We start from the raw sequence: 18,744 nt of genomic DNA, 5'->3' as shown, positions 1-18,744 counted from the left end.
CTCCTGGGGCGCAGGTCTGCGGCACACGGGTCACCCTGCCCTCCCCGCCTTCCGCCGCTGTCCCCTGGGCCTTGCTCCCCTCTCTGACCTCCCCCACCCCAGCTTCCTTCTGGGGCGCAGGGGAGGGTGGGCGACGTGGAGGGGCCTGGCTTGACCTGCCCTCTGCTCCTCCGGGGCTGTCCCTGCACCCAGCAGGAGCTGCTCCTGTCCCTCCCAGCCCTGGGGGGTAGGACTGGGGGTGGGGGGGAGCGATGGATGCTGTCCTTCCCCTCCTCCCCGAGGTGCTACTGGCGGTACAAGCTGGAGGGAGAAGGGGAAGGGGGGAAGATGAGCCAGAAATCCCCTTAAGGCCCAGGGGAGCAGCTGAGGGGCATGGAGGGGGGGGGGGGTGTGTCTGTAGTGCCAGGGTCACACACCCCTGGGGAGGGGACCCCCCTGGGGCCCGGCGACGGAGGGGGGCAAGGGGGAGGCTTGTCCCACTGAAACACTAAGCAGAGTCCTGCCTGCTCGGGCCAGGGGCTGCGCGGCCTCGGCGGCCGGAGACGTGGGGGGAGCCCAGCCTGTGCCCGTGCTCAGCCCACGGGGGGAGAGCTGTGGGGCTCTGGGGTCCCCGGGGGGTTGCCTGAGCTCAGCTGCTGGGGCCTCCCCGACCTCGTGGCTCTTTTTTTTTTTTTTTTTTTTCCTTTTAAATTTTTAAATTACATAATTTATTGGGAAACCGTTCGTTCCGAATAAACCTCCGTTGTGCAAGGTTTTGCGGGGCCGCGCCAGGCGCTCGCCCCCAGCCTGCCGTCCCTCCTGTAGCTCCGGGGGTGGCTGCGGCGTCCCGGGATGCAGAGCTGCGGCTTGGCTCTGCTGTCCTCCCTGCCCGGGGCTCCGGCGCTCCCGCTGAGGGGCTGGAGCCTTCCAACCGCGGCCGAGTCCTTCCCGGGGCTCTCCCGCCATGCCGGGGGACAGCGGGAGACGTTCCCCTTCGCCTGGTCCCTCGGGGTTCAGCTCCTGCTCGGCAGGTTGCAGCTCCCAACGTGCCGCCAACGTGGCCTGTTCGGTGGGCGGCCTGGAACACCCCGCACCGGGCACGGTGCAGCCAGGGGACTCGTCACGGAGCGGGGTGCCGGTGCCAGCGTGGGGCATGGGGCTGCTGGAGGCCCGAGCAGCGCTGCCCACGGAGGACCCCGGCTCCCGCTGTCCGCTGGAGAAAGCCGCCGCGTCCTGCCGCAGGAAATGGCCGCCGGTGTCATCTCCATCTGCTTCCTGCGGGCTCCTTGAGAGCGGGGCCGTGCCCGGGCAGCTGCTCCCGGCACCGTCACGGAGGGGACCCGGCGCAAGGTGCCGGCATTGTTCCCGCAGCCGCCACATTCCTGCCACTGCCGGCGGAAATGCCGGAGCGAGCGCGAAGCCATGAGGCTCCCCAGGGACGAGGCCGAAGGCTCGGGCCTGCCCATCCTCCGGGTTTGGCACAGGGGGGTCTTTGGGGGACGCCGGAGGCTGTTGGCACGCTGCTCGGTGGAGGTGGGGGGCTCACGAATGCCCGTGGGCCCACCACGGCCGTCAGGGGCACTGACGGCTGCTGGTGACGCCCGCGCGGTGGGACTGGTGTAGCTGGTGGCGTCCCAGCAGCGCGCGCCGGCCACGAGCGGTCGGCCTCAGCCTGTGGTTGTGGCCCAACCCCTGTCCCGTGCCCACCCTGGGTGTCCATCGCCGGCCCCAGGCGGGGCGCTGAGCCCTGCCCGCCCCCCCCAGAGGCAGCCAAGGGTCCCCAAGGACCGGAGGGTCCCAGCAATCGCTCGGCCCCTTCCCGTTCCTGTTTCCCCACTCAGGGATCGGGGACCCAGCAGAGCACCCTGTCCTCGCCAGGCCGGGACTGCCCCCTGCACCCACACCCAGGGACAGCAGCCAGGCACCTGCCTGGGGTGGGGGGCTGCCTCTGCGCCCTCCCACCTGCCCCCGGCTCAAGGGACCCCGCAGCCCCCTGGCTTCGATCCCCACGGCAGCACTTGGAGCCGCCACCGCGCTGGAGATGGGGCTTCAGCAGCCCCCATCCCCGCCTGCCCCTGCCCGCCCTGCCCGTGCCCCCATCCTTGTGCCCCGCTGCCCACCGTGCAGGGGCTCCGGCAGCACCGGCGGGGGGCAAGGAGCTGCCCCGGCCCACGGGGAACATGGCGGAGCCCGGCAGTCTCCCACCTGCCTGCGGGCAGGCGGCCAGGCCAGGAAAAGCCAGAGATTCCTTAGGTCTCCCGGCCCAGGAGCCTTTTCCTCCGGCACCGGCTGGCCACAGCCCAACCGGGGGGTCCTCCCTGGCCTCCTCCTTCCAGGCTGGGGCGGGAGGGCTGGGGTCAGGGCTCAGCTGTGCATCCCCTGGCCGCAGCCCAGCGCTGGGCGATGCCGTGGGACTCGCTGCCTCCCCTAGCAGGGGCCGCAGCCGGAGCTGACGGGGAAGGGTGCTGGATGCCCGCAGCTGGTGCTGAGGCGGGGTTTGAGGGGAGGGGGAGAGCCTTCCCAGTTCAAACCAGTAACAGCAGCACCGTAGGGTTGGCAATGCAGGGGTGGTACCCCCACCACCCCCACCACCCCAGGCCAGCCAGAACGGGAGTTGGGGTCAGCCGAGGGGGCTGTGGCCAGGGCACCATGTCCTGCCCCCACTACCGCACCGGCCCCGGGGGGCTGGTGGGGCTGGAGACCACGGGCATGGCAGCGAGCTGGCGCCCCTTGCCCACCCGCCCCGGCCCACCACGGGGGCACGGGCGAAGCGAGGCGGCGGGGGCTCCCTGGTGGCGCGTGGGGTGGCCGGCGGCCACGGCGGGCGTGGGCGGGCGGCGTGGCGGGAGCGCGCTGGCGCGTGGCCGCGGAGCACATCCCTCCCCGGTCCCGGAGGATGAGCTAATGGAGGCCAGATGGGCCCAGCCCCGCTTCCCCCAGGCTCAGCTCCCAGCCCCGCAGCTGCAGCCTTTCCGCTCCGCCGCGGCCCCGTTAACCCGCTCCCCACCGGAGCTGCCACCCCCTCCCCTGCCCGCAGCCCCCGCCGCGGTGCCGAGGCCGAGCTGCCCTCCGCCGGGGGACACGGCTCGTGGGAGGCCTCCTGCAAACAGCACGGGGTTTGGGGTCAGTGCCTGGCTTGAGGAGCCCGGCTGGGGCTGGGAGGGGTCCCATCCCTTTGCAGGGGTCAGCCCCCACCCACCTGCAAGGTCCTACAAGGGACCCTCAGGCTGCTGAACCCTGATCCACTGCCTGCCACCCCCCCAGCAGGGGTTCTGCTCACACACAGCCCCGTGGGGATGGGGACACTGGAGACAGGGACACAAGGATGGGGACACCAGAGACAGGGACATAAGGATGGGGACACAGGGGAGGGGGATGCTGGGGACACCAGGAACAGGGATACCAAGGACAGGGACACCAGGGAGGGGGATGCCAGGGATGGAGATGCCAGGTACCAGGCACCCACAGCTGTTCCCTCGTGCGGGGCCGTGGGGACAGCTGCCCAGGGCTGGTGGGGTCTGGCATCTCCATCCCAAAGGCAGGAGAGTCAAATGGAACCAGTGACAGAGCCGTCCCCAGCACTGGGCTGCCGTCCCGCAGCACCGGGGCTGGAGCATCCTGGTGAGGCGCCTGGCAGCCGGCAGAGACGGCCCCAGCAGCCCCCACGCCATCCCTGCCTGCCCCACCGGCCTCATCCTCCCCCCCGCTGGGGCCAAGCCAGGCCCAAACCCTCCTCCCTGCTCTGGCATTGTGCTGCCGGACGTGGGTGCTGAGCCTTCAGCAAGGGGCAGCATGGCAGGAGCACCCCCGCCTCCCTGCAGAAACAGCCTCACAAAAGCCGTTACCCCAGCAAAGGCTTCGGCTAACGAGCTGCTCGAGTCCCCAGGCCCGGGCACCATCGGTGCCACGGGGACGGTGAGCCGGGTGGGCAGGGCTGCATCCCCTCCCCTGGGCGTGCTGCGTCCCTGCAGGGTTCCTCAGTGGCACAGCCTGTCCCTCATCCTCCTCCCCAGTTGTACGGGCCAGGCAGCCCTGCAGCTTGGTTGTTGTTGCTGGGCATCTTCTCTGCCAGTGCCGGGCTGGGGAAGGGGCTGCCTTGGACCCCAGCCGTCACCGGGCAGCTCTGGGAGGGAGCAGAGGGTCCCCGGGAGTCCTCCCCACTGCCAGGCGAGCGACCCCTGCCCACACCTCCGAAAACAAGGCGTTACTGCCATCATAACTCTTTATTATAAAGATGTATTTACACAGAATAAATCTTTACAGACGTGAGAGACACGGTCAACAGGACCCAGCGGCACCAGAGCGAGGGCCCCCCTTTGGCATATGTCAGTGTTTAACACAGAGACCCTCGTGCCCCCCCATTCTCCCGCTGTCCCACAGCGTGGAGCAGGCAGAGGGGCCCAGAGCCCTGTGCTGCATCCTGAGCGGGCACCCCACACCTTGGACGTCCCCAGGAGGTGGGTTTGCCAGCGGGAAGGGGACACCACGCTCGCCAGGGAGGGGAGGGCAGCTGACCCAGGGTGCGGGATTAGCACCACGGGAATAAATAGACCCCAGCCCAGGACAAGCTGTGTGCTCACCCCGGCGTGCGGGCGGCTGGCGGGGATGGGGCATGAGCCCCAAAGGAGAAGCTCCTCCGCCTGACAAAGTGCTTCGCGCAGAGCCCGCGGGTCCCCGCGAGCCGATGCCCAGGGCAGCCCTGCACCCACCGGGACGGGGCCATCGAGGCAGCACCCGGCCCTGCCACGAGCTACGTGGGCGACCCGCTCTCAGCCAGCCCCGGGAGGCAGTGAGGGGAGGCTGGAGGCACTCACGGTGCCAGGACCACCAGGGACAGCCGGAGGGAGGAGGTGACGCCAGCCAAGGGCTCACAGGCAGGACCCCGTGCTCAGGGCCGGGAGATGAGCGGAGCAGGCTAGGACACAGAGCGGGCGATGGGAGCCGCGTCCCTGGAAGGCTGGTGGCAACCCTGCAACGAGAGCAAACGCAGGGACGCGTGAGTTCCCTGCCGGCAATGTCACACATGTCCCTTCGTCCCCCTGCTGCTCCTCACCTGCCTCAGAAGGGCATCGGGCCTTTGTGGGAGAGCCGGGGCCGGGGCCGGCGGTACCTCCGCCAGCCGCCCGGCCGGTGCCCGGCCCCGCGCCGCGCACCCCGCGGCCGCACCAGGGTTCGGATGAGGCCGTCCTCCGCATCCTTCCCGTCCGGCGCCTGGCCCAGCGGCCCTGGGGATGGCATGAAGAGCGTTAGCCGGGTCCCCCCCACCCCGCGCGTGGGACAGCAATGCCGGGGGGTCTCGCCCGCTCCTCCCGCCGCCTGGCCCGAGGCCGGCAGGGCCGGGCAGTGCCGGCCCTTTCCTGAATTGCCCCCAGCAGGAGCCATCGGCCGCCCAAGCGCTTCCTGCGCCCCGGCCACCTGCGCCGCACATGGCCACCTCGTGCCGCCGCTGCCACCGGCCTCACCGAGGGGCTCGGAGCAGCCCGGCCTCAGGCCTCAGGCCCTCAGTCCTCCCCAAAGCTGCCCTCCTGAGCCCCCAGCTAGCGACGGGCAGGGTCCACCAAGACCCTGGTGCCCGGGGCACCCGGCAGAGATGCTCCAGCACCACCAGCCCCGCACCCAGCAGACGCGGGGCAGCGCCACGCTGAGCTGTGACTGGCACGGCAAGCGGGGAAGGGGCTGAAACCCGCCACGGGCAGCGCGGGTCCCACCGCCAGCCCCCCGGCGATGCCCTGGGCTGTCACCCGCCGCGCCAGGCGGGTCGTGCCCCGGCAGCCGGTGCCGGTGCCGGCTCTCCATCCCCCGGCCGGCTCTTGTGCTGCCCGCGGGGACAGGGGGGGGTTTGTTGGCACCGTGAAAAGCGCTTTGTCCTCCCCAGCCCGGCGGCAGCGGCTCCCGGCCGGCACGGGCAGGGGGTGCCTGTGTGTGTGTCCCCCATCCCATCCCATCCCAGCCCCGCTCCGCCCGCCGCCACCCGGCCGCCCCCCCGCTCCATCCTCCCCGCTGCCAGCCCCGGGATGCCGGACTCGGGGATGGGATGGGGCGGGGGGTCCCCAGCACTGCGCGGAGCCGCGGTCGCCCCCCTCCCGTCCCCAGCCCGGGGGTCCCGGCACTCACCGGCGGAGGCGGCCAGGGCGAGCGACAGCAGCAGCAGGAGCAGGAGCAGGAGCCAGCGCGGCGCGGCCATGCTGGGGGCTGCGGGGCGGCGGCGGCGGCGGCGGCGGCCCCGCTCCGGGGGAGCCGCATTTGTAGGCGGTGAGAGCCCGGCCCGGCCCCGCCGCCCGCCCGGTCATGTGGCTGCCGGGCCCCCGGGGGGGGGAGTCCGTCCCCCGCCCCGCCCAGCGCCCGCACCCCCGCCCCCCCCAGGGACACCCCCCCGCAGCGCCATCCACCCCCCGGGGATCCCACACGCACACGCACACACCCCCCTCAGCCCCGCCCCAGCCCCAGGGCTCTGGGACCACCCCCCAGCTTGGCCCCAGGGGCCCGGGACTCCCCACCCAGCCTGGCCCTGGCACCCCGTTCCAGCCCACCCACTCATTCCCTAGTACCCAAGGGGGCAGCAGGCTGTCCCAGCACCCCCCACCATGCCCACTCCCCTACAACAGCCTCTGCCCCTCCGACATACATCCCCAGGCAGGCGGTGCCCGTGGAGGGGTCCGCCTGTGCCCCCCCTGCTGCCCCCCAGGTCCTCCAGCCACTGCACGAAGCCCCTCTGCGGGGGCACAGCGCGGGCGCCGCTGCCCGCGCGGGGAGGGGGCACAGAGCACCGCGGCAGGGTGGGCCCTGCAGCCCCCTGCTCTGCGCTGCACAGGCCAGGGTGGAGGGTAAAGCACCCTGAAGCCCCCCCCCCCAATGCACCCAGGGGTGCCAGCCCTCTGTGGCCTCGGTGCTGGCTGAGCCCCGACGGAGGCCCCCCCGCATTGACTGGAGTGGGCGGGTGCAGCCACTGGTGTGGTGGTGGGTGACGAAGGCAGAGCTGGAGTCTCCCACAGCCCAGGGACCCCCTTGCCTGCGGCCCGGTGCTGCTGGGGAGGCCACGGGGACCACCCGCCGGGCCAGGACATCACCCTCCAGCCCCTGCAGACCTCATGACGGGGGCGTTTGGGGAGGCCGAACCCGGTTTGTAACCCAGCATCCTGGGGGTGATGGCTGCTGGGACCCCCCCCCATCACCCCACAGGGATTTGGGGGTGGGAGATGGCAGCCGGGGAGTGGGCACCCCACGAAGGCACGTGCGCCAGGCGCGGCGCGGTGACAGCCGGCACACACCGAGGACACAAGCGGGGCTCTGCGAGGCAGCGGTCAGGGAGCGACTCCTCCAGGTCTGGGCGTGGGGGTGCCCTGAGCTGGCCGACAAGGGTGGGCTGTGGGTACAGGTGTGTGTCGGGCTGGCGTGGCAAGGATTTGGTAGCGGGGGGCTACAGGGATGGCTTCTGTGAGAAGGTGCTAGAAGCTTTCCCCATGTCTGACAGCACCAGTGCCAGCCGGCCCAGAGACAGACCTGCCGCTGGCCCAGGCCGAGCCCATCAGCGATGGGGGTTGCACCTCGGGGAGAGCATATCTAAGAAGGGGGGGAACAAAAAAAACCCTCTATGGGGCAACAGCTGCCAGGAGAGAGCAGTGAGAACGTGTGAGAGCACCAGCCCTGCGGACGCCCAGGTCAGTGCAGAAGGAGGGGCAGGAGGTGCTCCAGGTGCCGGAGCAGAGATGCCCCCGCAGCCCGTGGGGAAGACCACGGTGAGGCAGGCTGTGCCCCGGCAGCCCGCGGAGGGCCACGGTGGAGCAGATCTCCACCTGCAGCCCAAGGAGGACCCTGCGCTGGAGCAGGTGGGTGCCCAAAGGAGGCTGGGACCCTGCGGGAAGCCCACGCTGGAGCAGGCTCCTGCCGGGACCTGTGGCCCCGCGGAGAGAGGAGCCCACGCCGGAGCAGAGGAAGAGTGTGAGGAGGAAGCAGCGGCCCAGACAACGTGTGACGAACTGACGGCAACCCCCATTCCCCATCCCCCTGCGCTGCTGGAGAGGAGGCGGTAGGGAAATCGGGAGTGAAGGTGAGCCCAGGAAGGGAGCGGTGGGGGGGAGGTGTTTTAGGATTTACTTTTCATTGCTCATTACCCTTCTCTGATTTGATTGGTAATAAATTAAACTAATTTCCCCAAGTCAAGGCTGTTTTGTGCCTCTGACGGTAATTGGTGAGTGACCCAAGAGCCTGTCGTTGTATTTTCTCTCCCCTGTCCAGCTGAGGAGGGGAGCGATCGAGCGGCTTTGATTGATCGCGTGGCTTTGGTGGGCACCGAGTGTCCCACCGGGGTCACCCACCACAAGGCACAAGGTATCGCCCCTGCGATAGGTGGGTGACAAGTACAACTGCACCCCGGGACAGCACCCACTGGGGGTCAGAGAGGGGTGGCCCTGCCCTGCCAGCACCCTGCCAGCGCTGGGATGTGAGGGTGGGCTGGGGGGGCTGCAAGAGGGGCTACAGGGTGTGGGAGGGGCTGTGCTGGGGGGGGACACGTGTGAGGGGGGCTACAGCCAGGGGTGGGGACCGTGTCCAACCCTGCCCGTGTCCATAGGCACTGGGGGGGGGGTGGAACAACACCCTCTGTGCCTGTTCTGGTCCTGCTGGCTGTGCCCCCGGTGCTGGCGCAGTGTAGGGTCACTGCTCCCCACCAGCGTTGTGCGCCCCCAAAGTGGGGTGCTCCTTGCGGGGGGAGGCAGCTCCTGGGGTCCAGCAGCCACAGCCCCCTCCCCGCAGGCCAGCTGCCAGGCTCTGGGGTGCAGCGGGGACCCCCACAACCCCCCCGGGCAGGGCCGTGGCAGGAGCACCCCCGTGCCACGCTGCCTTCCGCATTCCTGCGGCCCCGCACACCCGCCCCGTGTCCTGTTTGCCGGGCGCGTCACCCCGGCCTGAGTCACCCCACGGCCTCCGCAGGTGGCGGAAGGCCCACAATAGCCCACAAAGGGAGGATGTCCCCCCCTCCAGAGCCTTCCTCCGGCTCGTCTTCGAGGAAACCTCCCGCGGGAGGGAAGGGCCCCACCGGACGCGCGGCGGCCGATGAGCTTCGTCCTGTTGACACCGTCCCGCTCGCAGCAGCACGCGGCACTGGGGGTCCCCGGGGACGGACGGTGCCACCCGCCCGGTGCTGGGCAACGAGGAGGAGGAGGAGGATGGATGGATGGATGCGCAGCCACAGGGCTCGCACTGGCACTGTGCCCGTGGGGGCAGGCCAGCCCCAGCCCTTGGAGGGGGCATCGGGGGGTGGCATTGCAGGGATGAGCTTGGAGGTTGGGGATAAGGGGGTGGGGACACACCCCACACCCCCCCCTGTCACCATGGGACCGGGCGGGGGGGTTTGGGGGGGGGGCCCTGGGCACCGCAGTGGGTGCAGCCCCCACCCTGGCACTGGGCAGGGACCAGGCAGGGAGGGTGGCAGCATCATTAGCACGTTGCACTAATTAGCAGGCTGGCAGCAAAGCGCTGCAAGCCGCGTCACGCGTCCCTGCAGAGCTGTGGTCGCCCTAACAATTACAGGCAGCTTTGGTGTCACACCCCCCCACACACACCCCATTGTCCCTGTCCTGCCCGTGCTGGGGATGCCGGGGATGCCCCCCCGACCCCCTCCGGGCTCCTCCGCCGAGCGGGGGGCGATGCCGGGCGCAGCCTGAGAGCATTCGTGACATGAGTGTGCCCGGCCTCGGCCCGCCCGCAGGCAGCGGCAGGGGGGCGGCGGGGTGGCGAGGGGCTGCGGCTGCTGCTGCGCCGGGCTGGGGGCAGGGGACGGGGAGAGGGGACAGGACAGAGGGACGGGGGACGGGGGGGGGGGGACACACAAGGGTCTGCGCGGCTCCACGGCGCGGTCCTGGTGCCACCTCGTGGTGAGCGGGATCCCAGTGACACAGCTGGACGGTCACAGCTGGACGGTCACAGCTGGGCAGCCGCTGCGGTGGCACGGCCGGGCGGTCAGTCACTGCGGTGCCACAGCTGGACAGCTGCTGCGGTGACACAGCCGGACAGACACAGCTGGACAGACACAGCCGGACAAAGCTGGACAGTCACGGCCGGGCAGCCGCTGCGGTGACACCGCCGGACAGTCAGTCACTGCAGTGCCACAGCCGGACAGTTTCTGTGGTGGCACAGCCGGACAGTCACAGCCGGACAGTCACAGCCGGAAGGATCCCACAGAGGGGCTGCCACAGGACACGGGTTAAGATCGGGCTGTCCCCCAGGTCGAGGCAGGGGCAGCAGCTCCGAGCGGGTCCGTGGGTCCCACCCCTGGCCCGGCTGTATCCAGCCCCACGGCCGTGCCCATGCCAGGGAACCGGAGAGCTGGTGTGAGGTGGTGCAGGGACCCCCAGCCCGGTGCTGGAGATGGCCCCAGGAGGGGGGGGTCTGGGTGGGCAGAGGGGTTTGCTATCTGCGTGGCTCCCCTCCCGCGCCGCAGCGGGTCCCGGCTCCGTTTCACCCTCCTCCAAACACGGGCTTGGGCCGTGAGCTGGCTGTCACGGTGAGGCTGCGCCCACCCTGCGGTGCGGCACGTCCAGGAGCCACCTCAGCCGGTGAAAAGGGGCTTCGTGGTCTGCGACGAGCGGCTCGGACAAATCCAGGCGCCCCAGCCCTGGGTGGGGATGCGCGTCCTCCCCTGAAGGTCCGCGTCTGACGGCGGGTGGACGCCTCTGCTGCCGGCAGCAGGTCTGTGCCTCCGCCGGCCGTTCTCTTCGATAACCATGGAGTCATTCAACCCGTCAAAGACGTGTGCAATACAAGTGACAGGCCTCGGGGTCAAGGCTCGCCGTGAGCTTTTCAGCAAGGCAGGTGCCACGGCGGGCCGGAGCTCACGGGCTTGGCAGGACAAAGGGCACGTCCCAGCGGGCTCCTCCTGCGGAGAGCGGGGCCCGGCGCAGCCCTCGAAGGTGGCCGCTGGTCCCCGAGCCCCGTGCCCGGGGCAGGGGCTGGTACCCCTCCTGCACAACACAGCCCCACCTGTTACCCACCACCACGCTCCCTCCTACGCTGTCACCAGCCACGTCTCTGATCACATAAGGCTGCTCGATGCTGAAATACTGCCATTGTCCCCTTTGCCAGCGTTTCCGACCCACTAATGCCTCCGGATTCGTTATTCCCGTTACCCCGTTAGCAAGACCATTGCACTCACTAGCGCTGGAGCGACCCCCTGCCTACCTTCAGCCCTCACCCCTGTTCCTGCTCCCCAGAACCCTGCACCCACACACTAGTGCTGGGGTCAGGGGTTCAGCTCTGTCTCTCCGAAGCTCGGTCCCTTCTCCGTGTAATCGCACCGGCTAAAAGCCGGGACGCCGGCACTGCTGTGGCCCCGTCCCTCCACCTCCGTGTCCTGTGGGGACCTCGTGCTCCTCCACGACCCGTCTCCAGCTCTGCCTCTGCCTGCAGGCAGGGGCCGGGCAGAGCAGGCAGGGGCGGCAGCAGCACCCACCTCTGCTCCTTCTGCAGTTCGGGAAGGGGGCCTGTGGTAGGATTTTGGGTGCCCCTCCAGCCGGCCACAGCGAGACCTGTCCCTTCCCCAGAGCACACAGGGTTTTCCCTCACCACCACCTCTCGTGCAGCCCAAGGATTGCCGACCCCGTTGCTAGAGCCTCGGTGGAAGAACAGCCATGTAAAAAAAAAATTAGGGGTGCAGCCGTGGCCAGGGGGTGCAAAATCCTGTGTTACTGGCGCGCAGCCGTCTGCAGGAGCCAAAGCCTGGGGTGGGTGTTTTGCGAGTGCTCCGTCTGCCCCTGCCAACGGTGGCTCCAGCCCTGTGCGCGCAGTTCGGGCCCTACGGAAAGCCCCAGCGTCCCCTCTGCCAGCCCCAGCCTTGGGGGTGCCACTGGGTGCTGGGCTGGGGACCACGGCCACACGCCCGGGAGGATACTCCGCTCCGTGTCCTGGTGCAGGAGGAGGGCTGGCAAGCATGGGCCCCCCCGCTCCTCCCCAGCGTGCCCCCACCCCAGGGACCCCCATGTCAGCTCTCCCCGGCTCCAGGGGACAGAGGTTTGCCCGGGGACAGAGGGGAGCAGAGCGCCCTAACCCCGGGGCCCCGGGGAGGTGCCAGGCTGAGATGGCACAGCCCCACCTCCTCCCCGGGAGGATCTTTGGACTTTGTGCTGATTTTGCTGTTTGCTTTTATTTAGCGGCAGGATTCGCTCCCAATGCATAGGAAAACACACACACACGCACCCCCCCCCCTCCCCATATCTGCTCCGGGCCTTGGCCCTCCCATCCAGCATCCCTCTGCCCCTGGGGCAAAGGCGCAGGAGGAAGGACCTGTCACCCAAGGCGCTGCGGAAACGTACCCTCCACTCCCACCCCGCCGGGCACCCCAGGGCAGCCATGCACCCCACGCCGTGGCTCGCAGCCTGGGTGCTCCTGCTCCACGGTAGGTCCGAGGGGCTGGGAGGTGGGGGGGGGGGGGGCTGGCCAGGGGACAACACATCTTTGAGACCCCCCGGGAACCAGGCTGGTCCCAGCTTGGAGGGTGAAGGGGTGTTTTGGAGCAGCCCGAACCATCACTTCGGGTGATGCAAGGGGGGGGTTTGGCCAAGGCAAAAACCTTGGGGGGAAACCCTAGGGCAGGGGGCCGGGCTGCGGAGAGGGGCCGATCCTTCCTGTGTGACCCCGGGGGCGAGCTCTGGGTTAGGAGCAGCGCCCAGGGGCGCAGAGAGCCGGCGCCCAAGGCCACGCCGTGCTAAGGGTCACCCGTTCCCCCACTGCCCCACGGACCCCAGCCCGGCGCCCTGGGCCCGAGAGGAAGCACCAGGTCCCTGCCCGCAGGCGGCAGCGGTGCCGGTGATGGAGAGCTCGGGGAACGGCAGTGCCGGTGGTGCCACCAGATGCAGAGCAGCGCTGGGGAGAGGTCAGGTCCCGCCAGGGCACATCCCCAGCTGCCAACCGGCTCCTCCAACAGCCCCAGCGCCAGGGATGCTCAGGGCTGGCTCCTGCCAACCCCCTCCCCAGCTCCTGGGCACTGGCTGCACCTCCTGACAACCCCACACAGCCCCGGGGCCTGTCCCCAAACGTGCCGTGGGTGCTGGCCGTGCCCGGCAGCACTCAGTTCCTCCTCAGCTGGGTGGCGGCGTTGGTTTTCGCCCACTATTCTTTGGGTGAAACACTGTCGTTTGCAAAAAGCCCCAAAGCTGGGCTGGCTCCGTGTTTGGGGCTGGGGACAAGGGTCACAGCTGCCCCGGTGCTGTCTCCGGGCTGCAGCAAGGGTCCAGCAGGACCCCAGGCTGCAGCCCGAGGCTCCGGGGTGTCCCCGTTCCCCCAGGCTGTGCCGCAGCCCAGCCGCCGCAGGTTGCCCCTGCCAGGACCGACATCCGTGACTGCTCCGTGGACCCACCGGTGAGCCCCGCCGTGCCCAGCCCTCCCTGTTCCTGGGACCCCCCCCACCGTGGGGTCACTGCCCCCCCCCCCCCCCCCGCCAGCCCCGCAGCTGGTGCCCACCCCCCCCAGCACGCGTCCCCTTGTGCCACCAGTACCTGCCCCCGACGGCCACCAACACGACGGCGCGGCTGGCCGCCCTGCGAGGCGCCATGCGAGCCCACGGCGTCCAGGCCTACGTCGTGCCCGCCACGGACGCCCACATGGTAAGGCGGCGGCAGCCTGCCTGCGCCCCCGGGGACCCGCTCCCCGGCCGGTGCCCGTGGCCGCCTCTCACGGCTCCATCCCCGGCTCCAGAGCGAGTACATCGCCGAGCGGGATTCCCGGCTGGGCTGGCTGACCGGCTTCACCGGCTCTGCAGGTGAGAGCACCCTGCAGACCCCGCTTGAGGGGGGCCAGCACCCAGCTGCCTGCTGGTCCTCATCCTTGGGGGTCCTTGGGCATGGTCCCGCTCCACACAGGAGGTCGGGCTGGGGATCCCCGGGGGTCCCCGCCGGCCGCCTGGAGAGCGGGAAGAGGTGCCGCCTGACCCCCTGCTCCTGTCCCAGGCACCGCCGTGGTGACGCAGGACAAGGCTGCCCTGTGGACTGACAGCCGCTACTGGACCCAGGCAGAGCGGCAGCTGGACTGCAACTGGGAGCTGCAGAGGACAAGTCAGTGGGGGGGTGGGCTGGGGAGGCTGCCACGTGCCCCTGCCCCCAGGACACCCCCCCCCCAGCCCCGGTCTCATCTGGGCTCAGCGTGGGCCGGGACGCGGTTCGTCCTCGTGGTGCCACCCAGCTCTGTCCTGCAGTCTGGATCGAGTCCATCGGGCTGTGGATCCTGGAGGCGGTTCCCGTCGAGGGGAACGTCGGCTTGGACCCCTTCCTCTTCTCCATCGGTAGGGCTGCCAGTCTCACAGGGTGACCCTGCCCAACGTGAGGGAGGGCAGCCCCCAGGTGTGGATTTACCAAGCGCCCCCACCCCTGGGCTGCTCCCCCCCCGCCAGACACGTGGAACAGCTACAGCCAGGCTCTGCACGGCTCCGGCAGGGCCCTGCTCCCCCTCGAGACCAACCTCGTGGATCAGGTGTGGGGTGACCAGAGACCCCCTCCAGCCTCCGGCGAGATCTACAGCCTCCCGGCAGCCTTCACAGGTACGCCCGCCGTCCTCCCCGAGGCTGCGGGGTGGATGCTCGCCCACGGCAGCCCCCAGCCCGGGGAGCCGCGGTGGTCCCGGTGCTGAGCCAGCCGCTCGCTCCCCTCCCAGGGAGCAGCTGGCAGGAGAAGGTGGCCGGGATCCGGCAGCAGATGGAGCAGCACGTTCGACGCCCCACAGCCGTGCTGCTGTCGGGGCTGGAGGAGACGGCCTGTGAGTAGCCGTGGCGCCGCGGTGGGTGCCACGGTGGGTGCCACGGTGGGTGCTGTGGGCTCCAAGCCCTGGGGGTGGGAGGGCAGCCGGCAGGCACAGGCTCGGAGGTCTCCTTCCCGGCAGGGCTCTTCAACCTCCGTGGAGATGACATCCCCTACAACCCCGTCTTCTACTCCTACACCCTGCTGACCAGCACCAACATCAGGTGGGCAGCATCTCCCACAGGATGGGGCCTCAGGACCCGCCCCTCCTTCCCTTCCAGGGCCAGCACCCACGGGACCCTCCCCTCAGCCCAGCTGCCCCCTTCCCCCACCACGTCCCTCAATGCCCATTGACTGTCCCCTCCAAGTCCCACATCTCTCCCAGCTGCAGCCCCCTCCCACCCAGCCCACCCTGGGGGTGTAGCACCCTCCCACCCAGCCCACCCTGCGGGTGCAGCCCCCTTCCACCCAGCCTGAGGCCGACCCCCCCCCCCCCCCATTCCCAGCCCACCATCCCCTCTGAGCTCCCCCCCCCCCCCCAGCCCCCTCCCCATGGCTGGGCTTGGGCAAGGGGGCAACCAAAGGCGGCCCCACGGCTGTGCCCACCCGCGTCCCCCCGCAGCCTGTTCGTGGACGGGGCGCGGCTGGCGGTGGCGGCATGGGAGTCCCTGCGGGCCGGCTGCCCGGGGCCGCTGTGCGTGGAGCTGCAGGAGTACGGGCAGGCGCGCGCCCACCTCCGCCACTACGCCCAGGGCAACGTCACCGTCTGGCTGGGCACCGAGTACACCAACTACGGCCTCTACGGCGTCATCCCCGAGGTGGGACACCGCCACGCGCCCACGTGGGCGACGGGGGTCCCGCCAGGCTCGGGGGTGGCCCCGTGCCGCTGAGCCACGGGGGCACGAGGGGTGGGTGGCCGTGCCTGGCCGTGCCACCCCCAGCCTGCCCTTGCAGGAGAAGCTGCTGGAGGACAGCTACTCCCCCGTCATGCTGGCCAAGGCGGTGAAGAACGCCAAGGAGCAGGAGCTGCTGCGAGCCGCTCACGTGAGGGCTGTCCCCGTCCCCGCAGCCCCTCAGCAGAAGCAGGGCATAGCTGGGGGGTGAAGCGGGGTGCTGATGCCCCCCATCGTCCCCCTCCAAATGCCGCTGGGCCACCCCCAGGTTCGGGACGCGGTAGCCGTCATCCAGTACCTGCTGTGGCTGGAGAAGATGGTCCCGCAGGGCCAGGTGGATGAGTTTTCGGGGGCACAGCACATCGACACGCTCCGCCGGTCAGTGCTGACGCTGCAGCCCCCCCTCCCCCAGCCGGGTGTAGGGCAGCCGGGGACCCCCAGCATCTCCCACCCTGCTGCCTTCCAGAGCCCAGGAGTACAGCCACGGGCCCAGCTTCCAGTCCATCTCCGCCAGCGGGCTCAACGCGGCGCTGGCCCACTACAGGTACGGCTCAGCCCCGGTCGGGGCCGGCAGCGGTGGTGGGGAGGGGGCTGCCTGAGGCTGGGAGTGGGCTCTGACCCTGTCGTCCCCTCGCAGCCCCTCCAACGGGAGCAGCCGGCCGCTCTCTGTGGATGAGATGTACCTTTCGGACACCGGAGGGCAATATCTGTGTGTAGCCCTTCACTCGGACCCCCCACCCCCAGCCCTGCACAGGCCACCCCCTTCCCCTCCCTGTGCCCCCAGCCCTGGGTGGTGGCAGGAGGCCCCCAAAGCCAGCGCTGGGGGCTGCATCGCCCCCGTTCATGTCCCCGCTTCGCAGGGACGGGACGACAGACATCACGCGGACGGTGCACTGGGGTGTGCCCACCCCGCTCCAGAAGGTACCAGTCCCTCCCAGGCCAGCCAGCACCCCTGCCCCCGGCGCTCAGCACCAAGGCCCCGGCCAGGGCTGGATGTGCCGGGGGCAGGGGGGAGGGTGTGCAGCACCACCAGGCTCAGCACCCCTGCCATGCCCCTCGTAGGAAGCCTACACCCGCGTGCTGATGGGCAACATCGACCTGTCCCGCCTCGTCTTCCCACCCAACACCGCGGGTGGGTGCTGAGCCGGGGGTCGGGGAGCCCTGCCCTGCCCCCAGGTCCCCCCAAGCATGGGGAGGAGGAGGTCAGGGGGGTCCCTCATCGGCTCGCCGGTCCCCATGCCACCTCGTCGTTCCCCAGGGAGAACGGTGGAGTCCTTCGCCCGGCGGGCGCTCTGGGACGTGGGACTCAACTACGGCCACGGGACCGGCCACGGCATCGGCAACTTCCTCTCGGTCCACGAGTGTAGGTGCTGCGGCACCGGCGCCGGGGACACGGGCTGAGCTGCGGGGGACAGGGACGAGGACAGGGGCTCATCTGGGGCTTCTCATTGCCCAGCGGAGCCTCTTGCTGCGGGCGGGTGTCCCCTTCCTGCAAGGTGCTGCGGTCCTTGCTGGGGTGGGCCCATGGTCCATGACAGGGTAGTCACGGTCTTGCTGGGGTGGCCCTGTGGTCCTTGCCAGGGCAGCTCCGTGTCCTTGCTGAGGTGGCCCTGCAGTCCGTGCTGGGGTGGTCCTGTGGTCCTTGACATGGTGGCCGCCTGGTCCTTGCCGGGGTGACACCTTGGACCTTGTTGGGGTGTCCCCGCAGCCCACCCCATCCCCAGGAGCTGTAACCAACCCTGTGTCCCCTGCAGGGCCCGTGGGCTTCCAGTCCAACAACGTGCCACTGGTGGCCGGCATGTTCACCTCCATCGGTACGCGTGCCCACCGCTCCGGCTGGAGCCTCGGGCTCTTGGGGACGTCCATGAGGCACAGAGCCCGGCCAGGGCAGGGGGCGTCCAGCTCTCGGCCCCACTCAGGGGCCAGCTCCAGCCCTTCTAGGGTGGGGTGGGATGGGCTGGGGGAGTTGCTGGGGCTCGGGACTCACCGGGCACTTTCCCGGCCCCCAGAGCCTGGGTACTACCGGGATGGTGAGTTTGGGATCCGCATCGAGGACGTTGCCCTCGTGGTGGAGGCGCAGACCAAGGTAGGGCAATGGGGCAGGGGTGGCAGGGGTGGCACAGCCCCGGGGGGGGCTGCATCAAGCCAGGGGTTGGGGCACCCTCCCCGGGCAGGGCTGGGGGCACCCAACGCCACCTCTCTGCGGCAGCACCAGAGCGGGGAGAAGCCCTTCCTGACCTTCGAGGTGGTGTCCCTGGTGCCCTACGACCGCAACCTCATCGACCTCAGCCTCCTGTCAGCGGAGCAGGTACGGGGTGCTTGGGGCAGAGCAGGGGCATGGGCCTGGGGCACGGGGAGAGTGCAGGGGGCTGCGGGGGGTGGTGGACGTAGCGGGAAACCAGGACGGGGTGGGTAAACGGGGCCAGGACAGGGATGGATGTGTGGATGGAGAGGGGTCTGCCGATGGGGCCAGCGACCGGGGGGAGGGTAGCTGGATGGGGAGGGCCGACAGGGGGCAAGGGCTCCCGCCGCAGCCCCCCACCATGCCCGGCTGCAGATCCGGTACCTGAACGCCTACTACGAGACCATCCGGGCGCGCGTGGGGCCGGAGCTGCAGCGGCAGCGGCTGGAGGAGGAGTACGGCTGGCTGCAGAGGAACACCGAGCCCTTCCTGCTGGGCAGTGCCACCAACACCAACACCAACACCCCCCTGGGCGCGCTGGCCCTCGCCTCCCTCCTCTCCGCGCTGCTCCCGGGGCTGCAGGCCTGACCCCGCGCCAGCCCCCTCCCTGCCGCGGCCGTTCCTTCTCCCCGCCGCTCGCTTCCTTTTTTTGTGTGTTTTCTATTCGCTCGTTCGTGATTAAACACGAGCAACGCCGGCGGGTGCCTAGGCGCCGCTGCGTCCCGCCGCGGCAGCCCCCTCGCCCGCTGGTGTGGGGCTGGGGTCCTGCCCCGCGCGGCCCCACGTGTGTCACCCAGCCCGTGCCGTCTGCCCCGTCCTGGGGGCCGCCAAGTCAGCACCAGCGGCGAGGAGGCAGATTCAGGGTGGATTTTAATGCTTGGCACAAGAGATGGAGGGACGGGAGCAAGAGGATGCAGGGGAGATGGCGGGGCCACCACCGCTGCGCTGTGGGTGCCAGTGGCAGGACATC

The 18,744-nt window shown here is 70.2% G+C and overlaps 2 protein-coding genes across 2 annotated transcripts; one reads left to right on the top strand and one right to left on the bottom strand.

Moving 5' to 3' along the window:
- Window positions 1-5,037: 5,037 nt before the first annotated feature.
- On the bottom strand, window positions 5,038-6,163 carry APLN (apelin). Its single transcript, XM_086470489.1, has 2 exons — window positions 6,094-6,163; window positions 5,038-5,204 (listed from the first exon to the last, which is right to left on the bottom strand). The coding sequence occupies exons 1-2, from the start codon at window positions 6,161-6,163 to the stop codon at window positions 5,038-5,040; spliced, it is 237 nt and encodes a 78-aa protein (XP_086326615.1).
- A 6,158-nt stretch (window positions 6,164-12,321) lies between these two features.
- On the top strand, window positions 12,322-18,362 carry XPNPEP2 (X-prolyl aminopeptidase 2). The gene is made up of 21 exons (XM_086470702.1): window positions 12,322-12,367; window positions 13,256-13,329; window positions 13,464-13,574; window positions 13,666-13,729; window positions 13,917-14,021; window positions 14,162-14,248; window positions 14,357-14,503; window positions 14,617-14,718; window positions 14,842-14,923; window positions 15,322-15,517; window positions 15,654-15,743; window positions 15,861-15,970; window positions 16,059-16,136; window positions 16,230-16,301; window positions 16,453-16,513; window positions 16,655-16,724; window positions 16,851-16,955; window positions 17,347-17,406; window positions 17,602-17,678; window positions 17,802-17,900; window positions 18,150-18,362. The coding sequence occupies exons 1-21, from the start codon at window positions 12,322-12,324 to the stop codon at window positions 18,360-18,362; spliced, it is 2,049 nt and encodes a 682-aa protein (XP_086326828.1).
- Window positions 18,363-18,744: the final 382 nt, after the last annotated feature.

The sequence above is a fragment of the Leptosomus discolor genome, chromosome 9 (assembly GCF_034619465.1).
Source record: "Leptosomus discolor isolate bLepDis1 chromosome 9, bLepDis1.hap2, whole genome shotgun sequence".
NCBI classification, from domain to species: domain Eukaryota; kingdom Metazoa; phylum Chordata; class Aves; order Leptosomiformes; family Leptosomidae; genus Leptosomus; species Leptosomus discolor.
This window is presented reverse-complemented; position numbering and strand designations above follow the sequence as displayed.

What these genes read in the sequence shown, in the direction of transcription:
- APLN (XM_086470489.1), bottom strand. Translation starts at nt 6,163, where the DNA reads ATGGCCGCGCCGCGCTGGCTCCTGCTCCTGCTCCTGCTGCTGCTGTCG. An exon ending in CGCCCTGGCCGCCTCCGCCG is followed by an intron (nt 5,205 to 6,093) that starts GTGAGTGCCGGG and finishes TGCCATCCCCAG; the next exon opens with GGCCGCTGGGCCAGGCGCCG.
- XPNPEP2 (XM_086470702.1), top strand. Translation starts at nt 12,322, where the DNA reads ATGCACCCCACGCCGTGGCTCGCAGCCTGGGTGCTCCTGCTCCACG. An exon ending in CCTCCCGGCAGCCTTCACAG is followed by an intron (nt 14,504 to 14,616) that starts GTACGCCCGCCG and finishes CTCCCCTCCCAG; the next exon opens with GGAGCAGCTGGCAGGAGAAG. An exon ending in TGGTGGAGGCGCAGACCAAG is followed by an intron (nt 17,679 to 17,801) that starts GTAGGGCAATGG and finishes TCTCTGCGGCAG; the next exon opens with CACCAGAGCGGGGAGAAGCC.